Source organism: Labrus mixtus, chromosome 21 (assembly GCF_963584025.1).
Source record: "Labrus mixtus chromosome 21, fLabMix1.1, whole genome shotgun sequence".
NCBI lineage: Eukaryota > Metazoa > Chordata > Actinopteri > Labriformes > Labridae > Labrus > Labrus mixtus.
The window spans coordinates 5,047,386-5,068,443 of NC_083632.1; the positions used below are offsets into that span (position 1 = coordinate 5,047,386).

Sequence of the window (21,058 nt, forward strand, 5' to 3'; positions counted from 1 at the left end):
TGCTTCATGGTGTTCACATTCAGTCTATCTGTTCGTTTTTAAAACACAGCCTGTCAGTGAGTCTTGTTTCATGCAGCGGCTGAAGCTCCCGGGATTTAAATTACAGGACTGATGTGACTCATCTACAACTCTCATTAAAGATATTTTTCTTTTCCTCAGTTTAAATAAAGTGCACATTTCTTATGTTAAGATTCTACAACAGAAGTTTTAAATGTCTCTTAGTGTGCTCTGAGATTTTTTTTTTTTTTTTTTAAATGTGAGTGTGGGCTGTTTGAAGCCAAAAATACAAAAAGTTAAAGAGAGTTGAATCCATTTAGTTTCAATTAGAGGGTTAACTTTATACAGCCTCAACCTTGTTCAGACTCAATATGTCATGATTAAGAGGATAACTTTAATAATTAGGCTATTTAAAAGAAAAAGAAAAAAGGCATTAATAGGCTACATGCATGCTGAACTAATTATTAGGTTTATAAAGTTGCCTCTTGTGCTAATATGGGCTTCCTCCATTGGCATTAATAACACAACAAACCCGTGGAGAGTATTACTTAATTAATTATTATTATAGCATAATAATAAAAGGAGCAGAGGTGTCTCTGTCTTTAAAAACATTGAACCTGTTGAAATCATTTTATATGTAATGACAGTTTCCTTCACGTGTGCCATGTGCTTTGTGAGACTTTAGTGTTGAATTATTAAACTGCTGCAGAAGTTCAGAGAGTGACTTTATAACCACGTTAAAATATATCCAATCAGGTCAGGTCACATCATGTTGAATAAAAAGTTTGAAAATGAATACAAACGCATTCAAAGTTGCTCTTTTTTTGTGGTTCATTTGCCATTTATGATTATGAAAAATATATTCATGAATTAACTTTTATTTTAAAAGTTTTCCAAGGGTAACTTTCAGCATTTAGGAGGAGGTAAATTAATTATGAATTGTTATTTAATTAATTTGTATATTTAACACAATTACACGTTTTGAGTTGGGATTATTTTTTAGTTTTAGTTTCCAATCATTTTACAAGAAAACAGAACCTTTACTAACAATGTGTGAACTCCAGGAGTGTCACACATAAAGTCAAACAAACGTATTATTCACAAAGTCTGTTTTCTGGACTCAAATTGGATGTTAAAAATTGTGGGTATTATTTTTCCTAACACATCCGTATTTTTAAATCTTCTTATAAACTAAATTTAAAGATTAATTTATTCATTCCATAATTTAAAAAATGGCACAAAAGGTCTTAAATGTGTTTTTAACTTCGGGATAAAACTGCTACAATCAGTTAAAGTCGTCTAAAGTGGTTTGAACGATTTGACAGCGACTCTAGAAACGCGGGTTAATTGGCTTCTACGCCTCATAAGAAAAGTTTTCCAAACTCTCAGCATACTGAGGCTCCCACGGCCGGGACCGCCCACTTTCTGCCTCTGATTGGTCGGCTTCTATCACCATATTAACTCCCCGCGCTGCTATTGGCTGCTGCTGCCGTCACTCCCGCGCGTGTGTCTGTATAAGGTCTCCTGCTCCAGCGGCTGCTTTAACAAACCTGAGATGAGCCCGGAGCTGCACCGCGCTGCACATTTTCCACTTTTAAGCCACAAATATGACTGAAAAGTCCTCCATGCCTTTTCATTCCTGGATGTATGATGCTTCTCGGGTTTATTTAGAGTAGTTTTTTGTTGTTTTTATTTGTCATTTTGTATTTATTTTGACGCGTCAGGTGAGCATGTGTTTAATTCTGCGGGGATTGCCGAGGTGCCACCCGGAGTGAGTTGGGCGACATGCGCCGCTGGGAGATGATTTTTAACCGACAGGCTTATGGAATATAGCCCGGTTTGTCACAGCCTGTATGCCCCCTGGTCCAGCCCCGTGAAGAAGAAACTACTCCTCCTCAGCATCATGTTTTTCATCTGGGTTTACATGCTGTACTCCTGCGTGGGCTACTGCTCCACCATGCCCAGTTTGGTGGTGGACGGTTACCGGGGCAAGGAGACCGGCTCCGGGCTGGGTAAGAGGACAGAGGGCGGCAGGACGGACCTGGTGTCCAGACTGCTCGCGAAGCCGCAGCCGTGGGAGGATATAGAGAGCGACTACGAGGAGCCGTCCATCAGGACCGCCGCGTCCAGGGACCTGCTCAATAACGAGCTGGACACGGACTGGGAGGAGATGCGGGACGACCTGCGGGGCGAGCAGCAGCAGCAGAGAGCCCCGGAGCCCAGCGCCATGTCCAGCTTCTCCAACGGCTCCGGGAGCAAGAAGCTGCCGCAGGCGATCATCATCGGGGTGAAGAAAGGAGGGACCCGGGCCCTGCTGGAGTTTCTCCGGGTTCATCCGGACATCAGGGCCGTGGGAGCGGAGCCGCACTTCTTCGACCGAAACTATGACAACGGACTGGAGTGGTACAGGTAAATACAAAACTTATTTCATGCTTAACACATGTGGAGGATAATTTAACGTGTTGAGAAAACAAAATGTGAAGACGTGAGTGATTATAAGGCGTCTTAATAAAATAGATTTATTGGAGAGTTGGCAACGAGCTGCAGATGAAGGGGAATGATTTTATCGATCACTGAGATAATTATACATATTTTAAATTAGTTTGAGTTTATTTGTTGTCATTTTAAAGAATTTATAGATTTCTTTGAGTCCATTCAGTAGCATTATCACCGTGGGATTAACCCACTGACTCTCTGCAAACTGCTTCACGAGAACAACAATTTCAACATAAGGCTAATTAATATTTCCTAATTAAAAAAATAAAAAAAACACCCCCCCCCCCTTCAGTGATTATTGACTAACCTTGGAGATTATTGCAAACGCAGTCTGTTCCTTCAAATAAACGCGGTGACAAGTGATTCAGTGTTTCTGTCTGTTTACACACCAGGCTGATGACTCCTCCTTGATGAGCCTTTATTAGTTAATTGAAGGGATCTGATTGCAGTCATATATTAGTAATTAAAAGAGAAGGGTCTTTGTGACACTGTGAGTTGTTTCCCGGTGATCACACACAGTGAGGGGCTGGTCTGTTTCTGCGACGTGCAGTGATCTCTATTGGACGCAGAGCAACATTACACCTTCACGGTGACGATCAGCAGACTGAAACATTTTTAAATTCAGCAGTTTTTTTTTTTTTTTTTGTTAGAACTGATTTCTGATTTTTTTTGTTGTTGTTGTTATGTGGAGCAGCTGCTGGTGGTGTTGTTTGGACTTGTGCTGAATGACCCATTGTTAGATTGTGGTGAGCGCCTGTGTGGGACAAAGTGATCCCAAAAATCACGGTTTTCAACTTTGACACAACGTCGTTGTAGAGTTTAAGAGTGGACGTGGACACAAAAAAAACAAAAAAAACCACAAAAGTTTGCAGCAAATCTGCCAAATCCAAATGTAAGAAGATCCAAATGTGCGAGAATCTCCACACATGCTCTTTCTGAAATGTTGAGAATCTAAAGAGCTGATTAAAGTAGTGTTTCTGTCGTTTAAAGCTATTAGTGTCTGTAGAGCTGAGTGGGTTTAACCCGTGTGGATCATTGTCATGTCAATGGGCTCCACGGGCCTTACTGCCCACGCTGCAAAAAAAAAAAAAAAAAAAAACTGCATCTGCAAGACAAAGTGAGGATCCTTCTCAGAACAAATCCTGCAACAAAAACAGTTTAAAGTCTTTAGAGGTTTACAAACTTGTTATTTACATCACACAGTGTTCATATGGAGCTCTGAAGCTTTAAGTCTTTGACACCTCCATGTGTTATTTTAAAATGTGTTTGAGAAGCCTAATAATAATTATATCAGATGAATATGAGTGTTGGATCAGACTGGTAATGATCGTATTGTGACCCACAAACAAAAAAAAAGGGGGGGGTTAGTTTATATCTTTAAATGAATGATTCGATCAATTTATTGATTTCACTACTGACTGGAATCCCACTGCAATTCTCTGTAATTGTTTTCACATTTCTGGAGATTTTTCCTCCAATAAAACTCTCAAATATCAAAGTTCTTTTTTTTTTTTTAGCTCGCTGAAGTTTTGTGCGAGTTTCCAAAAAAGTTGAGTCTAATGTGGGGAAATTAGGGAAACATCTTCTGACGGATGATTAAATAAAATAAAAAAAAAGAGAAGGGGGTTTGAAATTCAGTGCAGTTTTTTTTTCCTACTCATTAAATATGCAAAACCCGGCAGAAGAGAGGCTCAACAATGTTCAGCAGAGGGAAACAGAAGAGCCGAGTTGGGGGGGAGGCAAGTGTTGGCAGTGTTCAGATTAAAGACACTGCTCCTTCATTTGGGCAAACTTTCCCCCGTGTTGGCTCTGAGAGAAACACAGATTTATCTTCAGGCCCATACTCAGTTCTTTTTTTTTTTTTTTTTCAGAGGAGTGCTGTTATTTAACTAACTTCTTTGGATGGGGGGGGGGGGGGGGGGGGGGGGTCGTGGAAAAGTTGCTGTCTGCTACTTCTTAGGCCATGAAATCTAATACATCTCCAGTCATGACTCAAGGTTTTTCTGCTGAGATAGAGTGGGAGCAGATTGTCTTTCATTTTTACTCTTTTCCTGTTGGTGCCAGAGAAATAACCTCATGTGCTGGGCTTCACCCTCTCTCACACACACACACACACACACACACACACACACACGCATACATGACGACTAAAAAAAGAAACAATTGTGGAGCTTTGATTTCATTTCCCACTCACTTCAGCGGTGTGCAGCTCCAGATAATGTTTCTGATATGAGGAATTATATGCTGCGACGGGATATCTGAAGAGTGTCAAATCCATTCAAGAGTTTTTCTCTCTTATGGAAGTGCTTTTAGAGACGTATTTTAAAACCGTGAAAACTTCTTTAATGGATGATTCTTTAAAAAAAATGTTTGTTTCTGTGGGGGGGAGAAACCAGCTGATGCAAGCGGTCCCTGCGGTGGAAGAGAAGTAATGATTTTTATTTTATCCTGAGAGGAAGATGCACCTTAGAAAAAAGAAAGCATGCATCATTCATGGCTGATCTTCCAAAGTTTCCCATTAGGAGAGAGAGAGAGAGAGAGAGAGAGAGCTGAAATGTTCCAGACGGAGGCAAAATTGCGTGGCATTGAAATCTATTCTGTGGGAATATGATCTGATCACAGCGAGGGTCGTATACGGAGGCGGTTACAGACATGTCTGTCTGTGTGTGTGTGTGTGTGTGTGTGTGTTTTTTTAAGTTGAGCAATTCCCCCTCATGTTTGTTCATTTGCTCAATCTCTCTCTCTCTCTCTCTCTCTCTTTGCCATCCACTTTTGTAACGAGCTTGCACCATCTTTCCCCTCGACGGACTCACATTTAGAGGCGGAATTCCACCAAGTAAATGTGCCCATAGAGCGAGCAGAAAAGGACTTTTATGAGGGGGTGGGGTGGGGGGTGTTGAGGGGGGGGGTGGGGAGAGAAAGTTTCAGATTGAATGGCAGTGGCGATAACAAGTCTTATTGTGGATTTCTGATGTACTTTGACAGTTTTTTATTTGTTGCCAACGACAAACACATGATTCATGCTTTTGACCGAGGGGTCCTTGTATCAGGAGGTACACATTTTCCCAGTGAGGTCATGCATGAACCGGCCCCGAGGAACACACACACACACACACACACACACACACACACACACACACATAAAAAGAGAGTCAGGGCTCAGTGGGACGGTGCGAACAGGAACACGGGTTCATTATTTCTCGTTTTGTGTTTGCACCTGTGTGGTGAAAGTCGACTATCAGACAGTTTCTGAGTTAATGATTCTATGAAACGTTTAAAATCGATGAGTTAAGCCCTGAAAGGGTTAAAAGCTCATATGCAGTATCTGTCAGAGGTCAGGGACAGCAGTGTGAGCATTTAAAAAAAAATCGTTTTAGCCAAAAAACAAATGAACTTATCCGGTATTTGTGCCATTAGAGATTTTGTAACAGGCACATTTTTTAAACATGTTTCAAAAGTATTAAAGTGACTTTGAGCGAGGGGGGAGAGAAAAGGTATAAAGGGCAGAAAGAAGAGTTTTCAAACAAGGTGATAAAGTGGTGAATCAACAAAAAAAAAATCAAGTATAGTCCACACACAAAAAACGACAAGTCACTTTCAGCACTATGACTTTTGCAATTTTTAAAGATGGAATAAAAGACAAGAAAAATCAGTTAAACAAACAAACAGAAGACAGTTTAGACCGAGTGTACAAACTACAAAATCTAAAGTTAAGGAGTTCTGAAACAAGGAATGAAAGCTTTTAAAGAATCTGGCGGTGATTTTGACCATTTTTGAAGATTTAAAAAGTGAGTCCCTTAAGTGTAGTTTCAAAGTTAAGTGTGTGATTTAAGACTTTTAGACTTCATGTTGAAGGCCTCATGCTGAAATGAGAGTAGCAGTTCAGTGGAGTTTTTCTATGATTTTTTAAATACGTTAACCCTTCTCCAAAGATCACCTCTAACAAACTCTGAGTCCACACTGTCCTCCTGTCTTCACATTAAAATACCTAAAATTGTCATTTCTCCATAATGCAGTTTGTCTGAGTGATGACGTCACGTCTCTGTGAGTCATGCAGTTAGTTTAAAGTTCTCCACCCCTGGGTGCAGACTTCATAAGCGAGAGGTGTTTTATTTACTCCTAACTCTTGTTGACTGCAGCCTCCGTCCCGTGCTGTCAGTCTGCGGTGCGCGTCGCTCTGTTCATATTCCATTTAGTGCTATTGGCTATGAAGGGGCTTTGATATGTAATTACTGTTGTGTGGTTTTGCTGTCGTGTCGCGGGCTCCGCTCTGTGCTCGCTGTCAGGGCCCCGGCAGCGTCGACGCTGCTGCTGCTGCTGCTCCTCCCTCGGAGCGACTTTAGCATTAAAACGAGGAGCTGAAAAACATGTTACAGAAGGCGAGCTAAACTTTTTACAGACATATGGGCTGCTTGTGTTACACTTTGTTTGTCATATTGTCTCCAGATATTTGATGATTGGACATTTTCACAGTTTCTTCGTCTCCCAATTTTCTTTTTTTTTTTTTCTTTTTTTGTTTTGACTGTTCTAATAATGAACTGTACAAGTTAAAGGCAGCAACATACCGACCTATATAATCATCAGTCCGTATGTGATGTGGTCTGCGATCAAAGGTTAGGCTTCAGTCGGCGTAGAGAGAGAGAGAGAGAGAGAGACTGCTGGGATTGAATCGGCGCCGTGTCTGGGCAGGATGTGTCTCTACGGTCAACCTTTTGTATGGAGGCCGTGATGAAACGCCGTGGAGGTGAACAGGCGTCAGTAAAGACACACACACACACACACACACACACAAACACACAAGAAGGACAAGTGGAGCTTTGTTGAAAAAAAGGGGGCTCCCTTTAAAAAAAAAAAAATCCATGTTCCACTATAAGAACAGTCTGCCCCCCCCCCCCCCCGCGGAGCCAGGCTGCAGCCTCTCGCCGCGTCGGGGACAAGTTCTGGATGGGTGCACGTCCCCTTTATCTGCTCGCTGCAGGGGTTGCTCCTATTTTCCACGTAGGTGACCCGTCCACTGACCTCGCCCTTCTTCCTCTTCCTCTGTGCGGCTACAAAAAAAAAAAAAGGAGCCACCTGGTTCTATAGAAGCTGCAGTCAAAGGCAACCAAAAAACACAGCGTGCTGATGTTTGCACACACTGAGGGTGTTGTGTCAGATAAAGAAGAAAGAGAGTCCGGCTCAGCTGTGACGCCACAAATAGTTTTAATTTTTTTATCTGCAGTCACAAAAGAATGAAACACTCACACTCTGATGTCGCTGCAGCCCCCCCCCCTCTCCGGCTCCTCTGGGACTTTCTCCGGTATTGATTGGTCAGGCCTGATTGGAGGTAATGTGCAGAGCTGGGTAAAGGGTCTTTGACTGGGGTCAGACCCACGTCTGCTCGCTGACAGGAGTGTGTGTGCTGACCATCTGCAGGGCTACAGAAAGCTGCTGGACGCTACAAGCCCCACGGGGGATTTTTTTTTACAGCCGCTCCTTTGCACAAAACAATAGCATGACTTCAGTTTTTAAAAGCCGACTGATTTTTATATAAATGACTCAGATTTTTTTGGTTTTTGATTTCAAGACTCTGCATCTGACAGGATCAATAAGCGCTGAATCTTTAAGTGGCTCTAACCCAGTCACAGTTCCAGCGAGGACACAGATGAAATCAGATGATTAGATACTTTGGCGCTCCGGTCTTTTTCCCCCCCTAATTCCTGGAACTCCGCGGCTCCTCCGGGGATCGAGCGCCCCCCCGGGCCAGCCAAACCGTCCAGCTGACAGCAGGTTCACATCCTCCTCCGCTCAAATCCTCAGCCGCAGAGGCCAAGAGTTTTGAAACCGTGCCTCTGTGTTGGCTAAACTTTCACTTTTGACTTCCCAAATGAGTGGATCATTTGCCAGTGGTACCCCCTGTTCCCCCCCTGTTCCCCCCCCCATCCACCCCCCCCCCCCCCCCCCCTCTCTGTTCACTCCCCTCTTGAAACCCCTGCTTTTCCCTCCATCCTCCAGCTGTGCACTTTCACTGCCGGGCCGGGCGTGTAAGAATAGTGTCACATGTCGTGCTCGGTTTTTTTGTCCGATCTTGGGCGGGGCTCGCTTGCAGGCCTCGCTGACCACGAGAAGCCTCTGGTCAGCGTGTAAAAAAACTCTCTCTCTCCACTGCTTAAGCCTGCACGGTTCATCTAAAATAGAGAGTGACCAGAGGGGGGGGGGGGGGGGGGGGGGTGGAGAGACAGAGAAAAGGCCGCTTTGACCCCCAAATTACAAGCGGTTAATTGTGAAAGGGGAGACCTGTGGAGAGGGGGAGTGGCAGCTTTCTTCCCCCCCTTCCCTTTTTTTTACCTCCTCATGGTGTCCACTGAGCTCTACCCACGCTGGTGAAGACAATATGGCCGCCGCAGACAGGAACCTCCTGCTGGAGCAGAGGATAAAAGCCTGACAGGAACTTGCTTTCGAACACTCGCACAGCTGATGCAAACAGAAAGAGAGAGGAAAAAAAAAAGGTGTGGACTATTGTTTGGACTCATTCACTCACACAATCTTGTGACACATGCTGCAGTGTGCCTTTTGCCTTCCTATATGGCCTACGCAATCCTAATAAAGAAGTCTTAATGAAGTGGATTCAGGGGAAGGAACTGGTGCACAAACTCTCCCTCTGTGCTGCGTGTGAATTTGCCTCTTTTTTAACAAGGTGATAATTTGGATGTATAGTCAGAACAGAGCCGGGGCGTCCTCCCTCCGGAGTTTAACGGTCATTCACCGCTGCTAAATAAACACTCTTTAGCACATTATTAAGGTTCCCCCCGGAGGCTGAAGAAACAAACACCCTTAATATGGTTTTGTTAATTATCCCAGTTAAAGGGAAGTTAGTCGGGGGAAGTCGTTGCTGCTTCACAAAGAAAGGGAAATGTAGTCGAGGAGAAGGTGGAAGAAGAGGAGAAAGTGATGACCTGCAAGGCTTCATGTGTCCCAGGTATTAAGTCCCAGAGGTAGCCATTAAGGTGCTGGAGAGTGTGCCATGCCTCTGGGAAAGAAAAAAAAAAAGGACACACACAGAAGAAAAGAGAGAGAGAGAGTGTAGCTGAGGTCTCCTGAGGTTTCCATTAGCCTGGCAGTAAAAAGAGCAGAGCCTCATTAGAAGCCCTGAGTTGTCTCTGTGCACCGTGGCTTGCTCGACACTCGTCACTCTCTCCATTTAGATGAACTCCCAGAGCCGCCGGGGCTGCCTCTCTCCTAAGAACCTGTAAGAACACTTTCAGCTTCAACTCCAAGACAACCTGGCCAAACTCAGCTCACGTCCAATTATTTTCCACCACGAGTAGTTTTTTTTTTTTTTTTTTTTCTTTCTCTCTCTCTCTCTCTCTCTCTCTCGCTTGTTTTAACTGATCAGAATCAGAAGGCAGTCCTGGAAAACTGTGCTGCGTGTCTTTTTGGAAGCAGAAAAAGAAACGCATCACTCTACATCTGATGAGTTTCTGTGACTGTGAACACTTGGAAACACATCCAAAAAAAAAAAAAAAATAGGTCATGGAGTTAGGAACCAGTGAGGTAACGTGATCATTAACCTCGCACTTCTAGGAAACAAGTGTCATGATTTTTAGAAACTACAAAACCCTGAAAATCTTAACCTTGTTACTTAGAAACGTTTTGCTTTATGACCTGAATTATCGCTCTGAACTTTTCCACTTGTATTGAATATCTTTATTTAGTTACCCTAAACATAGTTATGTATTAACTTTCAAAGTTTTTTTTTAACTATAACCACCCCTCAACAGGTATACAAAGCTACCATCAACATTTTAACTTAGTTACCCACGACGATTTGACTTACCCAAAACATTTAACTTTGGTTATCCTAAATGATTTTCACCAGTTACCATGATCACAGACTTACTCTGAAAGTTTTTCTTAGTATATTTGAACCCTGAACTTTACACATTGTATTCTTACTGTTTGAACTTGGTAACATTTTTACTTGATTATTCTAAATGTTATGAACTTGTTATTTTGAACATTTAAAAAAATGAACTGTAGAATCTGTTGGAGGCAGGTTGTCTCTGTGTTTCCAGTTTTTTTCCCCCCCCACATAACTTTAATTGTTTCTTTACTTTGTCGATACTTTTCTTTGGCCACATCTCGTTATTCTTAGAGAATAATCTGGTGTCAAAGAGACCAACCAGGTGAAGTAAAGAAATACAGAAGGAATGTGGAGAAACTCTGTGATTTGTGCTTTTATTTTGAAATAATTCCAAAATCAGGCTGAAAAATTCTTTTAATAATTCAATAACAACAATCCTGGAGGATAGTACAATTTTGGCAGAGGTTTGTGAGAACGTTCCACCTCTGGATGTTTCACTGTCGAGGAGAAACACTTAATTTAGCTGTTGAAAGGATTTATGAAAACATACATCGTCTGCAAGCCAAGGGCTGACATATAGCATTAAGCTAGCTTTTCTCAAATGTCATTCTTTTTGAGCCTGCGCTCCTTTTTTTTTTTTTTTTTTTACAAAAATAGCTGGCACAGAGTTAGAGCAGATCCTGTTTCACTTCTAACCGAGAGGCTTGCTGATAGAGATACAGCGGAGGGGTGAAAACATTTGTCATCGTGATCCGCGAAACCACAAAAACCTTAGCCTGAACTTCTACCTCCCATGTCTGCCTTTTGGCACAACCTCGTATCAGAAAATGGTTAAAACTGTCTCTAACAATCATTATATTGTCTTCGAGGTGCGCCGGGATGTTGTGCCAGACAACGTCTCGGCAGAAAACCCGAGGATTTGCCTGAGGATCTCAGCTGCCACTCTTTCCATCTCCAGGTTAATTGTCATGACTGGCGCTATCCTCACTCAATTTGGCTAATTATAGGTTAGCTCGCGAGGCGGGCTGCCTTCAGGAATTTGTAAACCATTAACCTGCGCCAACAGCTGCAGTGTGATTAATGGAAGTGAAATAATAGTCTCCACACACACAGGAAGATGGTTTTGTGCTCACTGAGTGACATACAGTAGAGAGGAAATCCCCTCTTTCTCTCTCACACACTTTGTAGTTCACCTGTCTTCAAAAAAGGTGTGCAGGCTGTTACGCTTGACAGCCAATTCAAACAGGATGCAAAGTAGCTAGCTCGCTCAGTCTGTGTGTGTGTGTGTGTGTGTGTTAGTGTGCGACTGTGTGTGCGTCTAGGGAGTGGGGGCGGTGGCATCTATGTTCTTCTGGAGTCTGTTTCATCTTTTATTCATCTTTGCTGTAGCTAGATCAAGGAGTCATGTGCCTCTTGGTGCATGTCAAGTGTCAGGAAATCAGTCAGAATGGCTGATTCTGCCTGCACTGCCACAAAAAAGAAATGCAAACACACACACACACACACACTCAAGCCATGTCTCCACCTGCAGCCCTTCATTGTTGTTCGCCCTCTTGTTGTTTTTTTTTGTTTTTTTTTTATACTTTCCACGGTTCATCTGTTTATTCCGACAGAGCCGTCAGTCAGTCGCACCCTGGTTCCCGATGCAGCAGTGGAATGTGTGCCTAGCATCGCTCTAACACCTTCGGCAAACACCAAACACCAAACACAAACACGCTGATTAAAGGGGATTACTAGCGCTAAACAAATTCCTGGGGTTATATCTCCAATGGCGGATTTCGCTGGAGTTCTTTTTTTTTTTGTGTGAGAGTTTGTCGAGTGTTTGGCCCGCTGAGGAACACACAATGGGGTGGCCTCGATTGTTGCGGCGGTTTCAGGTGGCTCATCTTGTATCGCATGTCAAACAAAGTGGTAAGACGTTGTGTTCAGTGTAACCAAAACAAAGACATCTTTCACCTCCTTTAATGCCGGGAAAATTACGCTTTTTTTTTTTTTTTTTTTTTTTTTGGCGGGGGCGGAATTCTTGCAAGCAGGAAGAAAAGAAAAAGACACTTCTGTAAGCTGTTGCACATTCATGAGGGGGGGGGGGGGGGGAAGAAGTCGAGGGGAGGAGGTATTTCTTCTTTTCCAGCCTCCGCCATCCCTTTCACCAACTCCTCTGTTTTATTTATACCACATGGTGGGCTCCCTCGCTTCACTGCAGGGTTATTAACACTCGGTAATTCCAGGCAGCCGCCTATGGCCACAGGCCGATGTGGTTCCATCCAGGGCCCTCATGGCACCGCACATTCCTGCGTTGTTTTCCGAAGGTGCCAAGTAGCAACAGAAATACTTAAAAACAGATTTTCCGAGTTGGGGAAAAATGATAGTTACTTATTGAATTGAATAATTTGTGCTTGTCACGCCTGTGCGATGCTGCCCATCACAATGTGACCACAATGGTAAGAGAGAAGTATGTCTCGGCCTCAGTTAAGTATTTTGAAGACATGACGGGGGGGGGGGGGGGAGTATGTGAAGCTGTGGTAACATGCTGTTGGGGTGTCTGACATGTAGTCCATGACATTATATGCGGTGGTTAGGTCTCTATTTATTTATTCTACTCCACTACCGTCTGATGTTGCCTCCAAAACCAGGCTGGGTACGAGCCCAAAACCAGTTTAGATGGTCTCTGACCGCAACCCTGACTCCCCCTTTCTCCATCTATTCGGACTCGCATTCTCGCCGTCATTCACTCTCCCTTCTCCTACACGCTCTTTTTTTTTTTTTAAACACACACTCGCACTGTAGTAGTAGTAGACTCTGAGATAAAAATGCAACACTCTGGAAAAGCTTTGACTCCCTGATTCCGGTTGGGGGAAAAAATAAAATAAAATGATGGATGGACGGGGTTGCCTTCGTGTGGGTTAACTGCTTTGTTGACGTGGAGGGTCAGTGGATTCCCAGGCTGCTCTGACACGGCGCAACTTTCTTGATGGAGTCAAGGGTCCGGGAGCTGCATTTATCAACCAGATTAGAGAGTCCAGCACAGGGGCAGTCGGTGTCAAAGTGAGACTCCTGCCGGGTTTTTCCGCAATTGCACTGAAGGATATGTCGTTCTGGATAAGCTTAAAATGTTAGCTCCTTCATTCAACTTTCACCTCCGATCCTGTTGCGCAGTCATTGACCGTTTCCTCCCTTCTTTTCCTTCTTGTTAGTAGAAATGTTCTTATCAAAGCTTGTATATTCCTTGTTTTTGGAACCATTTGTATCAACTGGCTTCATTGGCAAAAGCCCTCTCAGCTCCCTTTCTAAAAGACCCCACCATCCCATGCAGGGCCCCCCCCTTCCATCCAGGTCTGACTGTGTGATACTAGGCCAGCCTGCATTATTAATACTTCCAGCAGACGGATGATTCGGAGGGGCTTCCACTCCAGCCACCTTCCCCGAGTTTCCAGTGACACCATTATTCAGTGGAGCCTGTTAATTTGAAACCGCAGACCTTCGGACGAGCGCTGACAAATGACTCTGATCAGGCTGACGGAGCCGAAAGCATCACTTTCGGGGTTCAACGCCCGGCGAGTTGTCGGTGTGAAGTTACAAGAAGGTGTGACGGATGTTGTAGAAATGGAGACTTTCTCAACAACAGGTGCGAATGTATACCGGCACTTTTTGGTGCCAAAACAAGTATCCAGACAAAACCAGACGTACAAGCCATAAAAAAAAAAAAAAAAAAAAACCTCTCTGAACACACTCCTGTAAGATCTAATGTCTAATCCCTGACTCTTCGCGCACAGGAAATGAACTGTCAGAAACCTCTTAAGTGGCCACATTCTAACACCTGGCCTCCACTCCAAGTGCTTGACAGAGAAAGCAGACGACGCTTCTGGGAGCCCAGCCGGAGCTCGTCTCCCTCTCTGTGCTATAAACCATCCGCTCTATTCTTTAATTTACAGCCAAAGCCACGCACTGTGGTTAAATATAATGTCAGACTCCAGGCACATTGGAGTATATTTCAAAATGTCTGGCTTCCGTAAGTGCTACTTTGAAAATATTCAGCGGGCCAGTGGCGGCGTGCAAGCTTGCTTCCCTTGTTGTAGCCTGATTGAGTGTGTTAGATAAACATGATGCTCTCTTTAATTTTATTTCATAGCATGTAGGCTTTTCCCACCGGGAGCCGGAAGTTACATGAGGGAACTGATAACGAACACTTATTTGTTGATGAAAACTCTATATTTACGAGCGCATCATCCATGAATTCATGCGACGAGCCCTTCCAAATTTGCATGTTCCATCTATCATCCCTTCCATAGGGTTTCCAAGGCACGAGGGAAGCATCACTTTGTTGTATGCGTGTGTGCTAAAAAACACTCAAGCTTGTTGTCTCTGATGGTAAAAGACCCAAATTGAGAACACGTTCAACTGTGAAGGAACAAGCGCTTGTCGAGATCGTTATCGTCCGATTGAGGAATAAAGATGTTTCTTTGTGTTTCCCGCAAACGCTTGTACGTCCACCACACTGGTTTCATGTGAAGGGTTTCAGTTAAGAGGCCTCTCGGAAAAGAAAGGGACTCTTTCAGTACTACTTCACTCATTTCCTCCCTCTCCTTCTTCCCACTTGTGAAGTGTCACTTTGCTATCGGACCTCAAGGCCTGGTCGTCGAGGGGTCGAGGGAACCCTTGGCGATCAATGGAAAGGATGCTAGTGGGGGGGGGGGGGGGGGGGTGAGGGGTACGGTGTGGTTTGATGTAAAGAAAAACTCAGCACATTAAAGAACTGATTCCCCAAAATGCAACAGATTTATTTGACTTTATCTTGATTATTTCAGACTCTGCTTGTTTGGTCTACACTCTTGTTTTGCACCTTGTAACTTCCCCATGGGAGCTGTACACTCAAGCCTCAAGAGACCCACACATCTCTAGCTTTTAATGCCCGGAAGAGTAAGGCCACACCCTCCCTCCCTTCTTCTCGTAGATACAAAATGCCTCCTGATTTGTCTGTATTCAAATAAACCAACCCTAGTTTGAGATTCAAATGCTTTCAACCTCCAGACATGCGAGACAATTGAGCACCATTTGTATCGAACAGAGAAATCGACAGGCACATGCCAAATAGCGCTTTCCCTTTTGTCTCTTAGCAAACTAGTCATTTTGCGAGGGACGCTGAGACACAGACGGCACCGTGGCAGCCCGTTATCATCAAATCAAACATGACAGGAGGGGAGGCAGAAGCATCAGACAGAAATAACCCCTTTTTTTTCCCTGTCTGCTGTTTATCTCCAGCGGGATGAGGGCTCTTTAAGACACAGGCCAAAGGGCCACTCTGCTGGGCCCCCCTGTTTGATGCTGTCATGTGACAAGGGCTTCTGCTTTGTGTCTTATTGCTGTTTTTGGCATGTCAATGGACAAAGGTGCAGAGACGGAGAGAGAGAGAGAGAGAAAAAGGGAAGCTGTGAGTACTTGCACACAGAAGCAAAGAAGTTTTGCGCTAAGATATCCGCGATCAAGTTGCTTAGTAGCTTTTTTTTTTTTTTCAATCACTGTAACCAAAAGTCACTGGAGTTCTTGGTATCTAAGGGAAACGGGGGGTTGTTTGCAGGGCAATTTTGGCACACGTTCCACTTAAGAGCCCTCCAAAAGGCCTCTCTTACTTGAGGTTGAGAAGCTCCACTCAGCCCTTGATAAGCACCCCCCCCCCCCTCCCCTCCTTCTCCTCTATCTGCCCCCCCTCTCTACCCTGCCCCCAACCCCGCCCCCAGTGCCCTGACCACTGCCCTGCTCACCCCTCACGCCCAGGGACAATGGCTCACTTTCAAAGAAAAGCAGGAAAAAAGAAGAGCCCGGTGTCACAGAATTGCCTGTTTGCTGACGGAATCTTTGAAAGCAGCACCTCATAAATCAAAAAGGAGCATAATAGGCATTGTTTCTCTAAGAGCTACTTGTCCCACTAAAATTCCCTTCCTCTGTTCCCATTTTCTGTCTCTTTTTCTTCTGCAGAAAGAGTGGGCCAAGTCAGAGGTGGAGATTTTTTTTTAATAGGGGCGGGTGGGGGGGGGGGGGGGGGTGGGGTCTCTTCTTGCAAATTTGGCGCCTTTTAAAGGATTCCTCACCACTTTCTTTTTTCCCTCGCTATCCAACCATCTCGCTGTTTTTTTTTTTTTTTTTTTTTTTTTAACGCTCCTCCAACCCCCAACACTCAAGGATTCCCCGAGCTTGGATCAGCATAATCTATCACTATGCACATTGTAACTCAGGGCCTCCTCCCTATCTCCGCGCCGCATTGTCATTTTGAAATCGGATTAGACGGGAAGCCATTTGCCTCTTCTGTGTCGGCCCCGGACTCTTTTTGTATGTTAGCACAAGGAATGACAAAAAAACGCTTGCAGGCACTGTCGCCATTGTGCATGGAGAGAATGACGAATAGCGTGCAGTCTTACCCCAAGCATGTTCGGTTCATGTATTCCTTGAAGTATCCAAGAGCTGTTGTATTTGCAGTTTAAAGTTGTGGCAAAAGAAATTGATGTGCGTTTGCTGATAGCATGTTGTTTGCATTTATATCTCCAGAAATGTTTTTCTGCTGCTGAAAAGATCAGTCAGACTCTTGCATTAAACCACATGCTGTATCTGTTTTGGTTTTCAACACTCTATTAATGAGCTCGGGCCCCGGACTGCGTTCACCCTTCTGATGTGTCAGCAATCAGGGAAGATATTATCATAATTAGATCACTGGCACTGCATTAGGATTACACAAATCTGCCAACACCATTTCCATGAGGCGTTTTATTGGTTACCTGATGTTACCCTGGGTATTTTCTCTTCTACCCCACCATTCCCTTCTTCTTGCGCACAAATGTGGGCCTAGATGGAGAGCTGATGTTACATGAATTAGCCATGAGGTAGATGGACGTGAACTAGATTTCAGCTTTTAGATAATATATCTAAAGGAATGGCTGAAGCTCTTGGGATGAATTGAGTATTACAGACTTCTGGTTGTACAGAATAGGATTGACATTGTAGTTTTTTTTCGTACCTTTCTCAGTGTTTAAGTACTCGGTGTAGGATTACACAGTGTTTGAATGGGGTGGACTACAATAGTACTGTCCACACAATGGTGTATCAGTGCCCCTGTAGTAACAACAGAGGCAAGGTTCAGGATACAACAGGCTAACGTGAGTCTTATCTGTGAGAGTGTGTTCTCCCTGATAGACCAGTGTCCTCTTATCTCTCCTGTCTTTTGTTTTTTTTCAATAGTTGGGTGATTTTAATTGCTTATTTGTTGTTTTTGGTCATCGGCGTTGGTGGTTCTTGAGTGTCTTTTTGAGTCGACTCTCTCCGTCACAAAGCGGAATTTACTTGTGTGTAATGTTTGAGCTGTTGGTGATTCCAGTCCTCAATCTGCACTCTCTGTAAATGTTTGAGTTGATTTTTTTAATCTAAATAAAGTTGGATGTTCTTGAAGACATGGCCACATGTAATTGATAAGTTGCTACCAGACTAGCCTATTAACCAGGAAAGAGACTTACAATTGTCCAAATTTGGTCTCGTCCAAAGTCGGTCCTTTCCAAATATGGTAACTTCTGATTTTAAAGACACAAGGTCTCAACGACCCAAAATGCTACATTACTACATTGGTACAACCAAGTCAACCAATCTGTTACATCATTATGCTTTATCCACTTATTTTATATTTTTGGGACTGTGAAAGGTGATCCAATGCCCCAATGTGAGTCAAACCACTCTTATCGCCTCCACCATAATCTAGACTCTGCGGCTGGCCACCAACTCTGAAACCTAATGCTGAGAGCCGAGTGCGTTCACTTTCCCTTTAAAACCCAGTTGTTCTCAAGTACCTCTTGATTATATGTTTGCATGTAACATATCTGTGTAGAGCTCAACAGACAGCCCTCAACCAAAACCAAACCCACTCTTGTCAAAAAACAGATTCCCTTTCTGAAACAAGCCTCATCTTCTTTCAGCGATGAAGCTTTTTTATTTTTTATTTATGTGGGCTGGATTGGGGGCGGGGCATGGCGGCATGGCGATGCCTGATTCAGCATAGCAGACATAGTTTTTATTTATTCAGTAGTGCAGAGGCTGAATTTTGATTAGGTAGAACCAGTTTGGATTCTTGGATCCAGATGTGAGGACTGAAAAAAGATGAGCATATATGTAGAAAAGGCATCAGATTATGGAATTCACAGATGTACTGAGCCAAGTTTAAAAAGAAATGATAGATGGATGAATGGGCTTTATGGCTGGAGGAGGTTACAGAGCTGCCAAGCTGGATTTGAACAGTGTAGTATTCAGGAGTCTGAGCAGAGGTGGGGAATTCTTAACGTAATCCCTAATATGGATAAGTCAGGGTCCGTCATGGTAAGAAATTTCTGTAAATGTTTCCCTTTGTTTGATTAGGTTGTAAATAAAAAGGGATTTCTGTTTTCTGTCAGGAGTGAGATATCTGATGAGTGAGTGAGCATGTTGATGTTGGAGAGCTGCCTGCACTAATAGGCTTTCAGAGCCCTATAATAAAGCTAAACAGGCTCAGTGAGTCATTGATTACAGAGCACTGTACACTCCATCAACTTGATTACATTATGCAAGACTTTCTCCACCTTACCCTCTTTCTAACCTCCTCATTTTTTTCTTCTTCTGCAGGGATCTAATGCCCAAGACTCTGGAGGGGCAGATCACCATGGAGAAAACCCCCAGCTACTTTGTGACCAGGGAGGCTCCAGCCAGGATCTCCGCCATGTCCCGGGACACTAAGCTGATCGTGGTCGTGAGGGACCCGGTCACCAGGGCTATCTCAGACTACACACAGACTCTGTCCAAGAAGCCTGACATTCCCTCTTTTGAGAGCCTTACCTTCAAAAACAGGACTACAGGGCTCATCGACACCTCGTGGAGCGCCATCCAGATCGGCATCTACGCCAAGCACCTGGACAACTGGCTGCAGTACTTCCCCATGGACCAGATCCTGTTCGTGAGCGGCGAGCGTCTGATCAGCGACCCGGCCGGAGAGCTGGGCCGCGTGCAGGACTTCCTGGGGCTCAAGAGGATCATCACGGACAAACACTTTTACTTCAACCAGACCAAGGGTTTCCCGTGCCTCAAGAAGGCCGAGGGCAGCAGCAAGCCTCACTGCCTGGGCAAAACCAAAGGGCGGACCCACCCGAACATTGATCCTGAGGTGGTCCAGAGGCTACGGGACTTCTACCGGCCCTTCAACATGAAGTTCTACCAGATGACAGGACATAACTTTGGTTGGGATTGATGTGAAGTGACAAAAGACTTTTTTTTGTTTTGTTAATTTGTTGAGAAGTTATTTTTTGTCTTCTGTGATTTAATGGCAAGATGTTGAGATATTGCTATATATATGTAAAATGTACAGAAATCTATTTTATAATAATTTATTTTTATTTCTAAGCAATTAATTCACTAAGCTGCCTAACCATATTTGTACATAACATCAACCCCACATGTTGTTTTTTTTAACATTCCTCATTTTTATTATGAACTCTCTCGCTTCTCCCTCATGGTCCTGTAAACTCAGTGGATTTATCGGTGCTTGGTTATGCGAATAATCAGCGACGAATAGAGTAGAATTAAGGGTGGAAAGTGTAAAAAAAAAAAAAAGCACCAAATTACGGGTACAGAGTGCTCACAGAGAAGTGGAGATAACCTTGTCATGAACATCCTCATTATATATGCATCATCGTCCTTACCAATCCTTGTCATTCTGAGTCTGCGTTTCACTACAACACAAATTTTCCGGTTAAGTTTTCTACAATCCAATTTTCCTACACTTGCATTGGCCTGAGCTACAGATCGTACGTCCCTTTCCACTCAATAACAGCTTGATCAATAGGCCTAATTGATCCTCATTGTGTCACTCATGCTTAAAGTATACAGCTGCCCTTTCATTCTCAGTGCTCCTGCTGCCTGCTCTAATGAATGGCCCATCCATCAAACGGTAAATCCCATCTTGGACTGCATAAGAGCCCATGTTAACATTATGCTAATCGGGTAAAGGTAGCGGGCAGATCGATCGAGCCTCCGCTCTCTTACTCCCCATTAGTAGCGGTTGTTGGCTGAGAGCCAGGCTCCTGCCCTATCTGCTTGGTTCAAAGGTCACACAAAGTCTCAATCAAATTTCCTTGAGAGGCATTTGATTTGTTGAGGAGAGCAGGGGGGGTGACTTGTTTTCACGGTAAAATGGAAAATCTTTGCATGAGGTCGCACAGAGATATCTGTCGGAGGATAAAGATCGAAAAGATGACAGAAAACAGAGCCAAGACGTCGCCTCGTTGAAATCGCTCCTCTTCAAACAGATACCACGTCTTAGATCCTAGACTAAAGACATGAAAGGGACAGGAAAGGTTTTTTGTGAAGCAACTCTCAGCACAGCAAGATCAGCCTCAGGCGAGGTTTTAGTGTCTAACCATCCCAGTGATCGTCGGGGGGGGGGGGGGGGAACAAAAACCTCATGTGCCATCTTCCATGGCTGATATACTTTATGCCTTATTCGCTCTCATCATCCTCACACATCTCATCTCTCCACAGCAGATCTCAACTCTCTCCTTATTGCCAAAAAAAGAAAAAAAAAAAAAACCTTTGGGTTGCTATCATGTTTCACACAGCTTGAATCTCTATCTCAGCCCTTTCTCCCCTCGCATTGCTTCTTTGTTTTTTTTTTTTCGTCTTTCTACTTGAATTCTTGATATGCAAGAGAGAGAAAATGCGTGG

At 43.9% G+C, this 21,058-nt stretch overlaps 1 protein-coding gene across 1 annotated transcript; it reads left to right on the plus strand.

Annotated features, from left to right (window-relative positions):
• Positions 1-1,557: 1,557 nt before the first annotated feature.
• hs3st3b1b (heparan sulfate (glucosamine) 3-O-sulfotransferase 3B1b) lies at positions 1,558-20,775 on the plus strand. Its single transcript, XM_061027809.1, has 2 exons — positions 1,558-2,406; positions 18,968-20,775. The coding sequence occupies exons 1-2, from the start codon at positions 1,820-1,822 to the stop codon at positions 19,584-19,586; spliced, it is 1,206 nt and encodes a 401-aa protein (XP_060883792.1). The 5' UTR covers positions 1,558-1,819; the 3' UTR covers positions 19,587-20,775.
• The last annotated feature ends 283 nt before the right edge of the window (positions 20,776-21,058 follow it).

Coding starts and splice junctions, on each gene's coding strand:
- hs3st3b1b (XM_061027809.1), top strand. CDS start 1,820: ATGGAATATAGCCCGGTTTGTCACAGCCTGTATGCCCCCTGGTCCAGC. Junction 2,407..18,967: donor AACGGACTGGAGTGGTACAG/GTAAATACAAAA, acceptor CTTCTTCTGCAG/GGATCTAATGCCCAAGACTC.